The following is a 17681-nucleotide window of genomic DNA, read 5'->3' as shown; positions in this document are numbered from 1 at the left end:
TGGCTACGTCGTCACAACACATTCGCTTGGGCTACTGTGGGGTTGGGAAGTTCAGTGTGTTGTGGGGAACCAGCCATTGTTTTACTAGCTGATTAAGCCCTGTTGCCCCATTGATTTGGGCATAGTGTGTGATGTGTACATAAGAAATGGTGTTTTGTTCACTTGGGTTCAGCATCTGAGTGAAATCATCCAACAGTTCATTCTTAAACCTTAATTCCGCTTTGTTATATATTATAACATAACCCGTCTTAAAATTGTCAAGGTTGAGAAACACTGCCGTCGATAGATGCAAAAGCTATCTGCAACAGAGAGCCCACCAAGGGGAAGGTTGCAGGAACGAAATATTCATTTCTGATATGGAAGTACAGATAGATTCTTCTCATTATGGCCTTATCTAAGACTGTGGCTTCCTCTAAAGCTGTCATGGGTATCATAAGTGACAACTAAGAGACTGGGAATGTACTGTATAGTTTCATCCCTCAGCAAAGTGCCTTGAACTTTAGCATTGCATTGCAAATACAAACCCAAGCAAGCACAATTCTTAAGGGTGGGGAAAATAATTATAGAGATGGAAAGATAGAAGGGCAGGAGGCCTATCCACCTTTGCCCATAAATGGCGCTGAAATACTATGTGGTACTGTCAAAAACTCATTGCCAGCCTCTGTAGGTCTATTGTCCAAAAAATTCACCATTTAGTTTCCTCCACCCCATTCTCCCAAGCCAAAAGGAGCAGAATTGATAGCAGTCCAACCTTTTTTTTACTTCTCCAAGGAGAGGAAGAAAGTTGCAAGATCTGGACTATGGAAGCCAACAGTGCCTGCAGCCACCAGAGTTCCCTACAATTGTTGTTATTCTAAGCACTGGGCTACAGTCATTATGGCTGGTCACGCAATCCACACAGTCAGCCAGATGTTTAGACTGGATTTGGCATTTTTGTCCACCTATCGAGTCCTTCCCAAGGACTTGGGACAGGCAGATGTTGTTTAATAATATTAAAAGTATCATTGCAGGATATAAGCTGTTCCAAGTACAGCTGCCTTTTGCTATTGACTGATGGTGATTTTGTCAGTGCCGATGGTCTTCAAGTAGTAGTAGTAGTAGTAGTAGTAGTAGTAGTAGTAATTATGGTTGGTCACACAGTCAGCCAGATGTTTAGCCTGGATTTGGCATTTTTATCCACCTATTGAGTCCTTCCCAAGGACCTGGGACGGGCAGCTGTTGTTGTTTGATGGTGTTAAAGGTGTAAAAATTATATTTTTATCCTGCCCTTTTCCTATCTATAACTCAAGTGGCGAACATACCGAATACTCCCATTTCCCCCCAGCAACAACCCAGTGAGGTAGGCTGCTATCATCCTATCCCCCACGCCCTCTGGGGAAGGAAGCGCGTCCTCCTCCAGCCCATCTGCAGACGCCAGATAGGAAAAGGCCGGACCTTTGCACATCTGCAATTCCTGGTCCGTTTGCTTTGCCAGAGCTGGGCATGCAAGCCCAAAAGACTTGAAGCCCTTAAGCCCCCCCCCCCCCCAGATCCTGAAGGAATCAGAGAAGGATGGTTTAAACTTGCAAGAAAACGCGGGCGCCCGGCAGGTCTGCCCTCCGAAGGCAAATCGCCGTTCCCTGCTGCAGGGGCCGGTGGCGAAGCGAGCCTGCTTAGCGGAGGCGGCAGTGAATCCCTATTCGAAGGAGAGATGACGTCAGGGACTGTAGCAATGAAGAAGGTGGTTGCCAGGCCTTTCCCCGAGCGTCCGGGTGGCTCGCCGTGATCGTATAGTGGTTAGTACTCTGCGTTGTGGCCGCAGCAACCTCGGTTCGAATCCGAGTCACGGCAAAGGCAGCGCTCCTTTTGGGCTTTTCTGAAATTCGCGTTTCCGACATTTAATGCAAAGGGAGCTCCGCTGCGCCTTTTAAATTGTGCGGCAGGAAACGAAGAGCGAAGCGCGGCTGCAGAGTTCAGCGCGCGGACGAGGCTCCGCGTCGCGGCGGAAAGCGAGCCCGGGGTCCAGCGGGAATCCGGTTCTGGATCCGGAGTGCAGAAGAGCTTCTGGAGGAATGTTTTGCGTGCCTTTGCTGGAAGGGTCGCTCTAAGCCTGCTGGAAAGCGGTGGGCAATACCCCCAGCTGCCTTTTCATGTACGTTGCGCAGGAGGTGCGCATTTGGCTGTTTTAAGATTATTTAAGGTCAATGAGATATTTTACATGAAGGTAGAATATTGACAATTAAAAGATGTTTGTTTAAATGGGTAGATTACCCTAGCGAGGTGACAAAGGGGTAAAGAAAACATCTCCCTGAATATGTTTGAATCACATGAATTCATTTTGCCCCACTTTTGAGATCTGGCTTCCTCAGACGGGCTGGGTTCACACGTTGCACCAAGAGCTGGACCAACTACAGTTGCCTGAAGTCCCACAACACGCTAAACCGTATCAGTGACCAACCACGGGGTCGGGGTTCCCCTCTCTTTAGGCCACCAACAGGCAAACTGCGTTTCGAGTGAACACACGTGTCTTTTTCCTAGGCGAAGTTCGGCCGGTGCTCCCAGTTCAGATTCTTAGGCCCAGATGTAGCCGAAATTGGGGTTCAACACAGGATCAACAGGCCTGTTTAAAAAAAAGGGGGGGGGTCTGGTCGCGGCAAGTCGAAAACACGCGGTTGACCTTGCTGTAGTCGAGCTTCACTCAAGGTAGAGTCTATCTGCCTCTTGATCCTGGATACACGGGCCTGCACGGGCCCTAAACGAGCAGAAACCAGGTCTCCGTGTCGCGCACTCACACGTTACTCCCACGCACTCAAAGAGAAGAAGCTGCCGTAAGTTGACAGCGGTTTATTGTACTGTATAGTACGGCTCGGCTGCCCTGGGGCGCTCAGACGGACCCGTTCAGCGAGAGTGCGACCTGTTTAGGACTCAGACCGCCATCGGCCACTGCTAAGGGCGAGGGACTATGGAGTTGGTCGCCCGAAACATCTGGCAGGGCACCCTGTATTGTTTTGCGTTGTGTAGTTTCTTGTACCGCATTCCTTCGCCCGGTATGTTCACGAGCCCAGCTCGCCCTGCCCGGGGCACCGGCTGAACCGCCCGAGCGGAGGCTGAGAACGGTCCCCGCGAAGTTGCGAACTACAGCTCCCATCGTCCCTCACCAAGAGCCGCCCTGCCCGGGGCCGCCGGTCCTCGTAGTCCCGCAGCATCTGGAAGGCTGCTGGCGCAAGGTAAAACGCGGAGGATGCATTTTTAGAGGAGGCGTCGGCGCCCCTCGGGGACACGGTCCGGCCCGGGGCAGAGCCGCGGCCCGGGGTCTTGCCCCGGCGGGGAAAGCCGCCGGCGGAGCGCCTGCCGGGCGAGGCCAGCCCGCGGGGCCGCCGGTGGAGCGCGCGCCGTTGCGCACGGGAGGCGGCGGCGCCCCGCGGGCTGCCGCTGGCCGAGCGAGCCGGGGCGAGGGATGGCGGCGCCGGCCGGCTAGCCCCGAAGCCGCTCGGGCGGGCCGGGGAGGGCGCCGCATCATGGCGCGCTGGCTCCGCGACCGCCTGCTCTTCCGCAGCGCCAAGCCCGCGCCGCCGCAGCCGGACTACGCGGCGGGTCCGGAGCAGCCCGACCTGCTGGCCGCCTACCGCTTGCAGCGCGAGCGCGACTTCGAGGATCCCTACGGCGGGGGCTCCGCGCCGCCCGCCGCCCGCCGCTGCCGATCGCCCCGCCGCCGGCTCATCCGGGTGGAGGCGGCGGCGGCGGCGGCGGCGGCGGCGGAGAGGGCGCCCGCCGTCCCCGGGCTTGGGGACCCGCCGGGCCAGAAGGAGAACCAGGTCTCGCTGCGGAGGGGCGGGGCCGGGGGCCGGGGTCCAGCCGCGCGTTTCCTCTGCCGGAGCGGAGGGGCTTTTCTCCCGCGGAGGCGTCAGAGCCCCTGGGCCTTCCCGGGGAGCCAGCCGGCCTGGCGTCTCTCGCCGGGCTGCCCAGTTTGCGCCCCGTTTGGGATTCAAACCTCCATCGGCCGTGGGTCACGGCGAGGCTCTATGGAGTTGGTACTCGGGAGCATCTGGGAGGGCGCCCTGTAATGTACTTTATGTCCCGGGGGTAGGGGAGAAAAGATGGTAGTGGGTATGGGCCGGTATATACACGTCCGTATGTGTAGACTGGAATTCATGGGTGGGTAATATGTTTTAGGGCCACTAAGAAAAGCGAAATAAAGAGTAGGCATGCTAAATTAAACAGGTTGCGCAAAAAGCCGGAAAGATCCCCAGATTAAGCCAGGTCCCTTAGCTATTTTGTTTGCGTTTTAGAAAAGCTGAAAGCTCCCCAGGAAACAGACCATGGGACTGTATTTATACACTTTCATCCTGGCCTTTTATCTCAAAGCAGTAAAACTCATAGCCTCAGAGGCTAAATCTTTCTTAAAACACCGCTGCTGGTTCACATCCCATGCCTGCGATAGCTTGATGTGATCCACTGGTTCACACAACGTGCAGAGACAATCCTGAGTTGCAAAACGCTCAACCTTCTTTTAGCCCAGCATTGTGTCTTGTGTGAATCCAGCCCACGGGCCTTTCTTTTGAACATACAGGCAGAAGCACGTGCTGAGTAACGGTAGACTTTGCCTTTGGGTCTCCATTTTAGCAAATAGTTGACGCATTTCTCCTGGGCTTGCTGATGTATGGACGGGCGGACAAGTGACTTGGTTTCTTGCTTGAATCTCCCAGTCCTCCAGTGTGGCTGCTCCCGGACAGGTCAAAGGGGGAAATTGGACCTTCAGAATGAAGGACTTGGGTGCATCTTGGTTTGGAGGGCTGGTCTTCCTTGTCCCCAAGCAAAAGTTGCTGTTGCTTTCCCCCTGGCTACTTCTGAACGACATGAACGGCCTTTTCCTTTTTTAGGTGACAATTCTGCAAGACTATTCAGAGCCATTCGATATAAGGCAAGAAACTAGCAGTCAGATGGGGGAGCAGGAAAGGGAGAAGAATGAAGGCTACGTGGAACCATTTGAAGCTCAGAGACTCCTGGCTGGTAAGGGAAGTGTTTAGTCATCCCATCTCTTGCTGACTCTTAGGTCAGTGTTTCCCAACCTTGGCAATTTTAAGATGGGTGGGCTTCCACTCCCAGAAGTTGAAGCCCACTCGTCTTAGTTGCCAAGGTTGGGAAACACTGTCTTAGGGCATGGAATTCATTCTTCTTCCCCAGTGAACACTTGGGACATATACAGGAGCATGTGAATATCCACCCCTGCCATAGCTTCATTTGGCTTGAGAATGTCCTGCAAATCCATGCTCTCATTTCCTGTTTCGCCCTTCTGTTTGGGTTATATGCAAACTCTAGTTAGCTGGAGTTTGAAGGCAGGGAATGTAGGTGCTCTGCTTCAATCCTAAAGCCAAAGTTGGGTTCATATCTTGGGCTTATCCAACATATGGATGGCTTGATTTCGGTTTAACATGTCTGAACCCAACTGGTGTGGTTCACGGTTTGGTGTGTTGTGTGAATGCATTAGTTGTGATTCATTCAACAAATCATCATGAAGGTCGGTTTTAATGATCTTTTCCAGATCAGTTTCTGGTTTCTTTTTATGGTAGGAGCTGTGCTAGTCTTTGGACAGAATGCACTTGTAAACATTCTGGTTTCTGATAAGCCAGATTTTACAGCCATTGTGGCTTACTATAATTTGCAAATGTGGACAGTGTATATATTTAAATGGAGTAAACGAAGATAAATACAAGATGTAACTGACAAAAATGATCCACTTTTTATCTGGTTGCTGGGCACGTATTTTTGTACTTGGACTGTTTTGTTCAGCTGCTTTGGGGCCTGTCTGGCCAAAAAATGGCATATGCACTTTAAAAAAAAAAAAACAGGAGGAGGGATATTGGGATATTAGATGTAGCTGAGCTCTGCTTTCTTCTCTTCATTCTCCTCCTCTGGTGGACCAGCCTCACTGCTGCTTGTGTGCTGCACAACGTCCTTCCAATATGCGATGAAAAGTTATATTTGGAGGTGAGAGTTGGTTTTGTGATGCATGCATAGCCAAGAGTGGGAGGTCTTCAAGTGGACTCTCCTCCTCTTTGCCACCAGAGGTTCAGAAGAATGGGTCCAAGGAAGGACTTGCCAGTCAAAAGCTCCTGCACTTGTATGACACTCCCTACGAAGGCCCTGAGAACGAACCAGGCCCAGACGTCCAGTCTTCTTCTCAGCCCTGCCGTTACTCGTGGCTGCCAGAAAATGATGAGAGACCTCCAGAAGAGTATGACCAGCCTTGGGAGTGGAAAAGGGAGCGGATCTCCAGAGTCTTTGCTGGTAAGCCAAGACGAGATGCTGCAGCACTGGTTAGCGCCACAGTGGTACTAACTGTGGTACTAAGTTAGTACCAGCAGAAGTAATGATGCCAGGCTCCTGGTCCACCCACATGACTTTGTTTTGAAAGATGCGTTTCATTTTTTTAAACGGAGAGGGGAAGTTGGCTGGCTGCAGAACCACGCGCTACCTCTGCTTTGTTTTCTGAGAATCAGCCAGAGCGACCAACCGTTCTTGTTTTCTAAGAATGCCAAGTCCTTTTTGGCAAGGGGGTTTATCTCTTTAGGAAAAAAAAAGTCAAGCTAATAGGCTAGAGACGGTGGTGGGAGCAGTCTCACCAGTGTGGTAACTTGTAATCGGTTTGTAAATGGAAAAGGGGGGCCGTGAAAGCAATTTCTGGAGAGTGGCCATGCTTCCAAAATTCAAAATGCGCCTGCTGGCCCAGGCACTGGGGACTTTTGCTCTAGTACAGTGTTCTTCAAACTTGGCAACTTTAAGATGTGTCAACTTCAACTCCCAGAATTCCCCAGCCAGCATTCTGGGAGTTGAAGTGCACACATCTTAAAGTTGCCAAGTTTGAAAAACCCTCCCCTCCCCTCCCCTCCCCTTTCTCTTTCTCTCTCTTTTCTTCCAGTTCCGCTTCCCCTTCCTCCCTCCCGCCCTCCCGTGGGGCAGCTCAGATTAGGGGTTGATTGGAACAGGAATGAAAGGGAGGCCAAAACCCGTCTATCAATTTGTTCATCCCCCCCATTGCAAGATGCATTGCCTGTAATCTACCACACCCACAGCTGATTCTCTGCACCTTTCTTTTCGTTCATCTGGGTGGGAGAGGTCCTGAGAATTTGACTCGGATGGTCTTTTCCCCACCCATGGTCACAAGGCTGCCTGACCCCGAGGCCTCCTGCTCTCTGAGCATCTTCAGCCAGCCCCCCTCCTGAAACCGTTCTCTTCTCTCCTGATGGCTCACCCAGTTGAGATTGAAGGGATCAAAGACTTGCCGTGGCCTCCACCAGTTGGACAGCTTGATAGTTCGACTAACCACTCGGAACCCGAGAAACACCTCATTCTCCAAAGCACCAGCACGAGAGGCTTATCTGCAGATGCTCCACCAGGCCTCCAGAAGGCCAGTACCGACACTCCCGACTCCCCAGCCCTGTCCTGTCCCCTGGATGTTAGTAGTGAGTATCCTCCAACGATGCAGCCTGTTATGTGAACATGGGTGTGTGTGTTACAGCCCTTGAAATAGCATAACCAGAGCACATAAATTGTTGTATAATGGCAACAGGGTCAACTGCAGGCCAACCTAGGATCTTGGAAATCATTGCTTTGTCATGGATCAGAAAGGAAATGCCCTTGTGTTCTTAATGGGAGGAGAGCTGTGTAAGTCCATGATAACCAAAGCTATGTGGTTGCTAAGAGTCGACACTGACTCGATAGCAAATCATCACCGTCAACATCATCAGTTATTAAACTTTCATGCCACCCGACTCTCAGTGACTCCGGGCAGCTCCCGACAATCAAAAAAGAAATTATAATCGAATCAGTAGAACGTAAAAGGCAAAGATTAAAGATGGCAAGTGTGAAGCATGATGAAGTGAGGAGTCTCGTGGCATCTTTTTGAAACCAACACATCGTCTTAAAAACTGTAAGCTTTTGTGAACTCCGGCTCGTTTCATTAGATGCAGGGAGTGGCTAAAACCGTGCATCTGATGAAGTGAAAGTTCATGGAAGCTTAAGCTGTTTAATAAAATTTGTATCTTACAAAGTTTACAAAACTTTATGCCTTTTAATAAAATGAGTTAATCTGAAAAGATGCTACCCATGATATTCATATTCATATCTTTCCAGGACTATCCTGTGCAGGTTTACCCTGAATGTTGACCTTTGATTAATTTCTTTCCACTTTTTGTGTCTGCCCACCCTGATCTTTCACCTTCACGGGCCTGAGGCTTTGCCCACTTCCATTTAAAATCAGCAGAGCGACATCACATTGCCAGAAATGCAGCCATTAGCCCAACTTGGTCAAACAGCAAATTCAGAATTCCCAGGAAACAGAATTGGGGGTTGTCCTGTGCCCAGAGGGGCCTGTGTGCGGGGGAGGAAGGGGGTAAAAAAGTCAAGCTTGTTGCAACCACGCATTCAAAGTCTCACCCCCCCCTTTCTTTTCTGCATGCGTGTGATGTAATAAAGGGGCGGGGTTTCCATTGCAGTTTCCCACCACCATCCTCTTGATCCCACTGCAGATGCCCGGCCTTTGCCACATTCTCTGCACCTGGGCTTTATTTTTAGCTCCGTCTCATCCCACCCCCAATTCCCCAGGGCCTGATCCTGCCTTCACTCTGGTTCTGCACCTCCCTCCCACAGCTGCATGATCCTCCTTTCACGTTCAGTTATGTGCTTCTGCTCCAAGGCGCAGGAACGGTGAAAAGCCACCTGCCGGCATGCACAGAGGGAAAGAGCGCCCCCTGCTGGCTGAGCACGGAGGAAGGGGCAGCTTTTGGCGAACACGTCAATCCGGCTGTGCCACTCGAGAGCCAAGCGTGAGTAGGCTAGGAGGGAGCCAAGGAGGATGGGCCCTGCTGTGGCTCTGCGGTCACTCAAGCATCCTCTGGACCGGTCCACTTATGCGCTCAACTTCCTTGAGCTGAGTGGCGAGGTTACAGGCTGGAGAATTTTATGTATGTGTGGAGAAGAAGGAAGATGTTAAGGGCACAAGGATGTTTGGGCTGCTGATCAGTAGTATGTAAAAGTGGGGGCCTGTAACTATTTTTAGGCACGGGCAGGGTGGTCTAGAAGAAGCCAAGGTTTTGTCCAAAGGATGAAATGTGTGTGATGATGGCGCAGTGCGTGCTCTGGCCTGGCGACTTGCCTGTGACGTGATCACACAAGGACACATGGGGCAGAATTGGCCTTGTGGTTTTGTAGAGGGAAGAAGGAATGGCCTTGAAGGGCAGGAGGAAGAGCTGCTACCAAGGGAACAGTTGGAGAAGAGAGCCCTTGAGCCCAGGTCAAGAAAGTAACTTGAGAAAATGTCTCAAACAAGCCTCCCGACCCAAGTTCACACAAAGATAAAGGGAGGGAGGGGGGAAGCGCATTCGGACTCGCAAGATTCTGTTACTGTAGCTTCAGTAAAAGTAGAGCTGACCTACATGGCATTGGTTTCTTAGTCTGGTCTATCTTGTAAGGCTGACCAGTTTGTGGTGTGTGCTATATCTTTTGCCCACCACCCTGTGGACATCCATGGCCAAGAGACTTACCTTCATTGAAGAGGAAGAGATTCAGTGCTGTAACCTGGGCGTATTGTAGAAGCCATAAAGGTGGATTGGAGGAGCGTGCGTGACTTGCTGGATTCCCTGTTCTAAACATAGCGATGAATGAATGAATGAATGAATGAATGAATGAATGAATGAATGAATGAATGAATGAATCTCTTCCTTGCAGGTGGTATCACGGGACCTTGAGCCGGGTGGATGCTGAGGGTCTTCTGCGACTTTGCCGGGAAGCAAGTTACCTGGTTCGAAACAGTGAGAGTAGCCACGATGCCTTTTCCCTCTCCCTCAAGTGAGTGTGTGAATGCAAATTATTCTGCCTCTTGGTACCACAGTCTTGGTGTCCACTAAAATCTGGCATTGACCCTGGGTCAGGGAAAGGGAGCCACTGAATGAGCTAAGAGACACAGGTTCTACTTTGCTTTTAGTCATGTTAAGGCCAAGTCAAGGTTTACTCTAAGTCAGTGTTTCTCAACCTTGGCAACTTTAAGACGTGTGGACTTCAACTTCCAGAATTTCCCAGCCAGTGTGCTGGCTGGGGAATTCTGGGAGTTGAAATCCACACAACTTAAAGTTGCCAAGGTTGAGAAACACTGCTCTAAGCTGTAATATCATGTTTCTGACTCAGTCTGCTGTGAGAATGTGATCAGTGAATAAACCATGGTTTGTCTTATTGTAATAAGCAGGTTAGCTTGAGCTAAGCTATGATTTGCTGGGTGAATGTGAATTGTCTGGGTTTCATATACCCCACTAATAAGTCCTAAGCCATGGTTTAGAAAACACAGTGCCTGGGTTTACCCAACATGCTAAGTTAAAACAGGCAAATCCCATTATGGCTTAGCACAAAGTATGAATCAGGTCTGATTATGGCTTGTTTTGGCTTTTTCAACAAACTGGGTTTAAAATACCCCATGTTTACATGTTAGCAACCCCCGCCCCCGGCCCCTGTCACAATCTTAAAAGGGAATGGCTGGAATCCTGCATACAAGTCTGTGCTGTGTTTCTCTGCTTCCTTTTCTCTAGGAGCAACCAAGGGTTCCTTCACATGCAACTCTTGCAGACAGAAGACAACAAGTTTGTCTTGGGCCAGCACAGCCCTCCCTTCGACAACATCCCAGAGGTCATCCACCACTATGCCAGCCACAAGCTGCCCATCAAGGGGGCTGAACACATGTCCTTGCTTTACCCAGTCTCTACTCAGCCTTCCAGTTGCCTTGCCGCAGAGCAGTGACTTGCACTGAAGGACCCAAAAGCCATGAGCTGGAGGTGTGCATGAAAATCCCAGGTTGGGTGGACCGTGTGTGGTCTACCTGCCCTCGTTGCATGGAGCAGGCAGGATCCACAGTGAGGTTGGAAACTTCGTTGGTGAACCCGAGGCAGGGGTCTGCAGATCCAAGAATGGTTGTATCCTCTGCTCCATATTTGCCAGCACAGCCACATCTCTCATGTTGGACTCCAAAGGATTCCTTAAGGGTGCCAGGTCATCCTTCTCCGTGTAGGGAGTGGTCAGTTCTGAGGTTGGCCTTGTGAGTGTCATCAATTCCAGTCTCTTGTGCCAATGTCCCTGCACCCTCACCCTCACCCCCGAAATCCTGAATTCCATCTGCTCAATGCTCATCCATTCCTACCTCCTGGGTACATCTGTTCTACTTCTTCATGGCAGCATATGCGATGGAGGCCTTGCAGATCAAAGGTTTGTAGGATCTAATATTGTGTCCATCAACATTTCTTTGGAGGCAGCTTGAATGTTTAATGACATCAATAGAAGGGACCCACAAAGGTGTCAATCAGCTAATCCCCCAAATGCCTCTTTATTTCACCACTGACTTTGGAAATGTCATTCCTCAACCAACCAAGTTATTTATATATCTGTGTTACTCTTTAGATTTGGTCTACTGCAACTCGATGTCCAGCCAAGAAGCCCTGATCAAGGTAAATGGATTTAATGAGGATTAGCTTTGGTGGGTTCCATCCCATGATGGAGTGGGCTTGACAAGTGCTATGTAGATGGAGAAGGCTCTTCCAATTCCTCAACTAAGAGAATAGAGCTCTCTTAGATGTTTCACCTGACTCTCAAGATTGATGGATTTCTGCTGCTGCTAATTGGAGAGCAGTTTCATTGAGAAGATTGCTATCTAGACTGAGGGCTAATGGACTGGAAAACCAAACAAAATGAATTTAGAAAGAAGAGCTATATCTCAGGGCTAAAATAGAGGTTTGGTGTGCAAAGGTTGCAGATCTAATTCCCAGGAACTTCCACTAGAAAAGAATCAGGTCATACCATGATGTGGAAAACTTCTGCTGGATTGCTGGAAAACTCCTACTGGTTGGCTCAGTAGCGTGGATTAGCTGGACAAAGAAGGTGGCCTGGAATCAGATGGTTTGCTATGGAGAGAGTCTTTGCATGTGGCTAGAAACAGTTTTGTGTTATGAATTTATCCAGGATGCATCGTGAAACCCTTATTTGGTAAGAGTTGAGTTGTCTTTTGTTGGTTCCTTCAAGCTAATAATAAAAACACAACATGGAATACTTGGATTGTTGTTGTAGTCTTCTTTGTTCCTGGTAACTCTGAGGTGGAAAGTTAACTTGCGTTTACTCTCTGGAGAACTAAATAGTGTTATTTTTGCACTCTATAAGTACAAGAAAACTACAGGCTTTTTTTTATTGCTGAAGGAATAGCATCTCTTAGAGGAGGGGTTGTTAGCTCCCCCATCCCCTCCAGGTTAACTGGAAAACTTACACTCTCTAGATCTGTGTAAAAATCTCAGAGATATGAGAAATAGACATGCTGGTGAGAAGATCTTTGCAGATTGTTGTTAAGGCTGTATTGCCAAACATCTGGAATCAAAATGAAGATCATGAGGCCAGTGGAACTTCCTTTCACAGCATGAATGATTAAGCCCCAAGATTTGGAGGGAGGGGGAGAGACTTCCAGATTCACAGGTAGCCCTGAGACATCTTGGAACGTAGTTACCAAATGCAGCTTTTTGAGATAGGCCAGGTTACGTAACAGGCAAGAAACAGATTCCAGAAGTCCTTTTTATGTTGAAGGGTAGAATAACAGAATCTTGAAAGCTTGTCCAGATGTTTCTCTGCCTCACCAAACAAAATCAAAGCAGGTTGATTTTGATGTTCTTTCTCAGGATTTTGCCCTTCCCAGGACTGAGTGATCTTTTCTTTTCTGAAAATCTCTCCTGCCCCTTTGCTGAAATCCTGAATGAGGAAAGGCATGAAAAACCTTGGGTGAGGGTTACTACTGACGATCACCACTTTTAAAAACAAGGCCCTCCACTCCTGGAAAAGATCAGCTTCCCCAAGATGTATCATATGACCCCAACCATTTTGTACTGCTGCCATAACCGTTGCAAAGGTTCAGTGTGGCCTCCGATCACCAGAAGGTTGCCTCTCCCTGGTTATTGTGATGTTTAGTCATGTTAGTTCCGATAGGTGGGCCTAAGTAGGGTGCCCATTGGGTGTGCTGGCCTTCTGTTTCCATAATCTGTCATGCAAATGGAAGGTTGGCCCATTGGTCAACGTTGCGTGAGGTCTTGTTAAGTTAAGACTCGTTCCTTCTGCTGCCAGCAGGCTGGGCACTCTGCACAGGGGTACAAAATGCCCATCCTCACATCCATTTCTCCGTGGCAGCCGACCAGGGTCTGTCACGACTTAGTAGCTTACCCCATGCTGGTAACGTGGGGGCTGAGAAAAAGCCCATCCTTAATGTTCCATAAGTGAATCATGCTGTGAGTTGGCACAAGACTTGGCAGCACTTGTGGAACCCAGGAAGATGGCTATTGCCCAATTAATGAAACGGTAGCCAAATTGTTAATGAACAAGCCCCCTCCCCCAACCCTTGGGCATTCAGCGGATTGCATGCTTGCGTGAACCTATGCTCTGTAGCCTTTTCCTTATTTCAGCCAGGAGCTGCGTTGTTTTTAAATTATTTGGGGGGGGCTGTCCCTGGAGTGGATGTTTGTTGTGTAATTTTCCTGTAAAGAATAGTTCTAGAGAGAATTGCATCCCACGCTTCTTCAAAAAGATCTCTTTGTATTTCGGTCCTTTAAATATGCTACCATAAATGTGACTTGGGTGGTTGAAGAGAGAGGCATTTTCGGCTAGAGACTTTAGGTCCTGAAATTGACTCCATAAATTTCATTAGTGACTGACAGCACACTAGGGGCTTGTGCTGTTTTTTCAGCACTGGGGTGTGTGTGTGTGTGTGTGCGTGCGCGCGCGCGTGCGCATGTGTGCCCGCACCAGCCATTGTTCTTTGCTTCCGAATCTCCATCTGTGCTGGCACTGTTTCTGTTCTCCAAACCTTCAAAATTGTTTCCCAAATCTTCGGATGAATGCGTAGCTTGTCCCTGCTCTTGAGTTTAAAACTCTGGAAAGACAGATTTGAGAATGACCATCAACTGCCCTGCTGTAGGGCTGGGAGTTTTAAAAAAAGGCTCTCCCTTCCAGCCACAGCAGAGGAAAACAACGTAATTTATCCACACCATCACTGTATGTTAAGTGCATGTGTCTGATTGCATGAAAAAAAAATCTAAGACGTTAAGCCATCTTTTCATTGAGGAATCACCTAGGAGAATTGTTCTACTGAGAATTGTTTCTCTATGGTCTAATGTAATAGTGGGTTAAAGGATTTAGTTGTATATTAATATTGTACGGATCTTTCCCTTTTTAAAAAAGTTTTAGTTTATTTTTATCACATGTGCACAGATCACTTGCATTATTATTACTGTTATTTGTGTTTACTAAACGCAGTAATCTTTTTTTAAAAAAGTAAAATAAATGATGGCAATAAGAACAACAATAGTTTTGTTGAAATTTCATTTCTGCAGCAGCTGAGCTGGAAATAAATTACCTTTTTTCAACACAGCTAACAAGGTGGATCAAAGGACAGAGATATCTGGAATTCCAATATAAGAGAATATCTGTAGCTCAGGGTTGGACTGTGGAGTCCTTGGTGATCTCTGAGCTTGGTTGTTTTCTTGCAGACGTTTTATTACCCAACTAGGTAACATCATCAGTGCTCCTGGTGTTACTGATGATGTTACCTAGTTGGGTAATGAAACTCCACATATCTGGAATTGTCGTCATACCATACTGCGTTCTTGTATGGAACTGCCATGTTTCTAAATTGCAAACTCCAGGACCAAAGCTAATGTTTAGCTTTTATTCTTCCCCAGGCCTTGTTTTTCAAAAGTTTGCATTTTCTTTGGTCGTTTTGATTGTTCAAAACCAATCACAACCACTATAGAATTTTTAAAAAATTCCCCATGGTTGCTAGGTATGATTGCCTTTTATGTGGAGATGAAAGCAAGGCAAAGTTTTTGCCTGCCTGGCATCCTGTTCCCCCTGTTGTTTTTTGTTACAGATTTTTAAATTGTAAAACACTTCATGCAGTGGCCAGTTAGGTTTTGTAGTGATTCTGTAAAACATCAGGCATACTGAGAAATATTACCTAGATGAGTAAACAAATCTTGGAACGAATGACTAATAATGACTGAATGCATAGAACTGGATGTCAGCGCTGAAAATAAAAATAAAGAACTTGGAATATAATAGCCGAAGTGATTGCATATTTTATTTAAGGGGACGCCTGCCACAAACATTCAAGCATGGCAATACGAGCGGATTTAGTTGCCCAGGTAGAACTGGTGGTAGAAAAATGGATTTATTTGTTCGTTTCGCACATTTATAAGGCTGCCCAACCCAAACAGTGGAACTCTAGGTTGCATACAATCAAAATAACCCTTAACAGAAGTAACCTTATAGCATTAAAAAACAACCCAATGTATAAAGGATTTAGTTGTATATTAATATTGGGGACCAAATGGGGTAATTAAGACAATCAAAAGGGCATTCTGTTCCCTGGACTCACATGTCTGGGGAAAAAGCCAGGTTTTAACCCCCTTTTTAAGGCAACCAGAGACAGGGAACATGACTTAATTTTCATCTGGATGGAGAGAATGGATAACGTTCATTTTATTCGGGGAGCAAGTGCGTGGTTGCCCCAGTGTGAGAAGGACAGTATCGAACTGTCCTCCAAACTAGCAGGTTCATAAATGAATAGATCCACTTCATCGTGAGGGATTTTCCAAGATGTTCCCTATGGTATAAAATCTATTTAACAGTAATGGGTAGTCTTCTTAGAGGAGGAGTTTTCAAACTTTCAGGCTGTGGAACCCGTTCGTTGAGACAAAAAACAAATTAATTCCATGGATGGGTGGAATCCTAACCTGCAAGATGGTGGAAGGAGCAGCCCATGTAGGGCTTGCCCCTTTTGGCACCTCCCACCCACCCCTGAGGATGCTGCTGGGAGGAACACTGTCATGAGTAGATCCTGGTTTGCCTGGGTTAAGCCCATGGTGAGAGAACTCAACCCGTGAGTCTTGCCATCTGTCTGGGGGAGATGGGCGGCATATACATTTAATAAATAAAAATAAATCTGTCCAAACCATCTGCCCATCACTGCAGTTTTATTTATTATTTAGGTGTCATTCGTGGAGGGGGAGGGCTCCCCCAAACAGATTTATCCTTGTAGGGGGTCAAAGTATCACCAAGTTTGACACCCCTCTCCCCCTGCAGAATCCATCTACCAGCCCTCAAAGAGGTGGGCTCGCCAACATCTTCTGTGAAAAGAACAGACATTTCACCAGATGCATGGCGTGTTCCACAAAGCTTGCCTAATAATCCAAGTGTTTGTCTTCCAGGCACCGCAAGCATTGTCGTGATCACTCCTATTGAATATGTTTGAATAAAGCGCATCATCGTGCCCGCTCCAACACCGACACCTGTTCTCCTCCTCTGTGGGAGATCAACGCCTGCGTCAACGGCACCCTAGGACTTGGGGTCCAGCAGGCCAAAAGGCTGCATTTTGATCAGACTGAGGCTGGCTGGAGGTTTCTTGCACCACCCACATGCGTGCACAGACCCCGGCGTATGGCTGTTCCTTCTCCAGCAGACCTCTCCGGAGCACCATTCTGCTGACAGGGAACAGTCACATGATCCCAGCCCAGAGTTGCACCGAGCACGGGCATAACCATCTGGGCCACCAGACTGCTGCTCTCGGAGAACAACAAAGGCAGCCGTGGCTGGTGGACGACAAGCCTTTTGTTTCCGTCAAGAGCTCGGGTGCTCTCGTTGCCTGCTTCCTTCTGCCGCGAAGGCTGATCCTCCACTCTGGTTCTGGCTCTCTGGGTCTCCTGGCTGGGTACCCCTGCAGCGTACCCTTGCAGAGGCTCCCGCCATCAGGGTGGCAATCAATGTGAGTAGGGTGGAACGGGAGGACGGTTTGCATGGAAGTGGGAGCTCGCTTTTGCTCAGATAGAGATGGCTGGCTGATCAATCTGGAAGAAAAGTTGCTGGGGGGGGGGCAGGATCCTTAACCCCCCTACCCTGCACCCATACAGGGCAACTCTTTCCCACAACTGAGATGCCTCTGTTTTGCTTGTGAAGGTTGCCTGGGAAAAGGGGGATGGTCAGGAGCCACGACCTGGTATTGTAAAGCTTGCACAAAGGACTGGGTTGATTTTGCTCATGCATATTCATGCACATATGTACAGCTTCTTGGGGCTTCTTGGGAAGGGGGATTTGGTATCCAGTTCTTGGGTACAATAATGAGGGGATTGGGTCCTGCCAGAGACCGAGACTCCAGGGAATTGTAAGGCATGTTAGATTCTTTGCGGCTCTTCCGGATCACCTGCTAAGGAACAAAACCGGGGGCTTCTGAAGAGAAAAAGGTGACATCTGACCACAGGTAGCCCTTAGAGGTCTTCTAAATTCAGAATCCTTCCTGTGGCACATCTGGGGTGTGCCACAGCTAATCGTTGTGGAGGGCCGTGTTGCAAGGAAGGAGTGTCACATCAGGAAAAGCACTTGCTGAATTCTAACATATTCTGAAATGAGCATCTGAAGGTTGCGGAGGCAGGATATTCAGAGAAAGAAGTCACTCGACTAGGTTATTGAATTCACTATTGTTACATTCTTATAGCCAAGGAAATAAAGAGAGCTTTGGACATGTCCTGCCCCATGTGCCAACGTTCTTGGATTTTATAACATGGGAAGGGATTTCTCTTGCCCTAACCTGAGCAACAAAATATGTTGGACTGGTTTTGGTTTAATCCATCGTTTCTCCATTT

The 17681-nt window shown here is 48.4% G+C and overlaps 1 protein-coding gene and 1 non-coding gene across 4 annotated transcripts; both read left to right on the top strand.

The window, feature by feature from the left end:
• The first annotated feature begins 1758 nt into the window (after positions 1-1758).
• On the top strand, positions 1759-1830 carry TRNAH-GUG (transfer RNA histidin (anticodon GUG)). Its single transcript has one exon. It is a non-coding gene; the product is annotated as a tRNA-His (tRNA).
• A 1529-nt stretch (positions 1831-3359) lies between these two features.
• Positions 3360-12061, top strand: SHF (Src homology 2 domain containing F). 3 transcript variants are annotated; one of them, XR_015797484.1, is made up of 8 exons: positions 3360-3794; positions 4860-4989; positions 6046-6267; positions 7236-7442; positions 8675-8804; positions 9706-9825; positions 10557-11226; positions 11419-12061. XR_015797484.1 is itself a non-coding variant. In XM_088148472.1 (8 exons), exons 1-7 carry the CDS (start codon positions 3498-3500, stop codon positions 10762-10764), a joined length of 1314 nt encoding a protein of 437 aa, XP_088004598.1. In that variant the 5' UTR covers positions 3360-3497; the 3' UTR covers positions 10765-10799; positions 11419-12061. The 3 variants fall into 3 exon arrangements, 2 of the variants coding, with proteins under 2 accessions (XP_088004598.1, XP_088004596.1); XM_088148472.1 differs by having other exon boundaries at positions 10557-10799; XM_088148470.1 differs by having other exon boundaries at positions 10557-12061.
• The last annotated feature ends 5620 nt before the right edge of the window (positions 12062-17681 follow it).

The sequence above is a fragment of the Python bivittatus genome, unplaced genomic scaffold (genome assembly GCF_059951505.1).
Source record: "Python bivittatus isolate LINGU-HERP-01145 unplaced genomic scaffold, Pbiv_v1 ctg000530_np1212, whole genome shotgun sequence".
Taxonomy (NCBI): domain Eukaryota; kingdom Metazoa; phylum Chordata; class Lepidosauria; order Squamata; family Pythonidae; genus Python; species Python bivittatus.
This window is presented reverse-complemented; position numbering and strand designations above follow the sequence as displayed.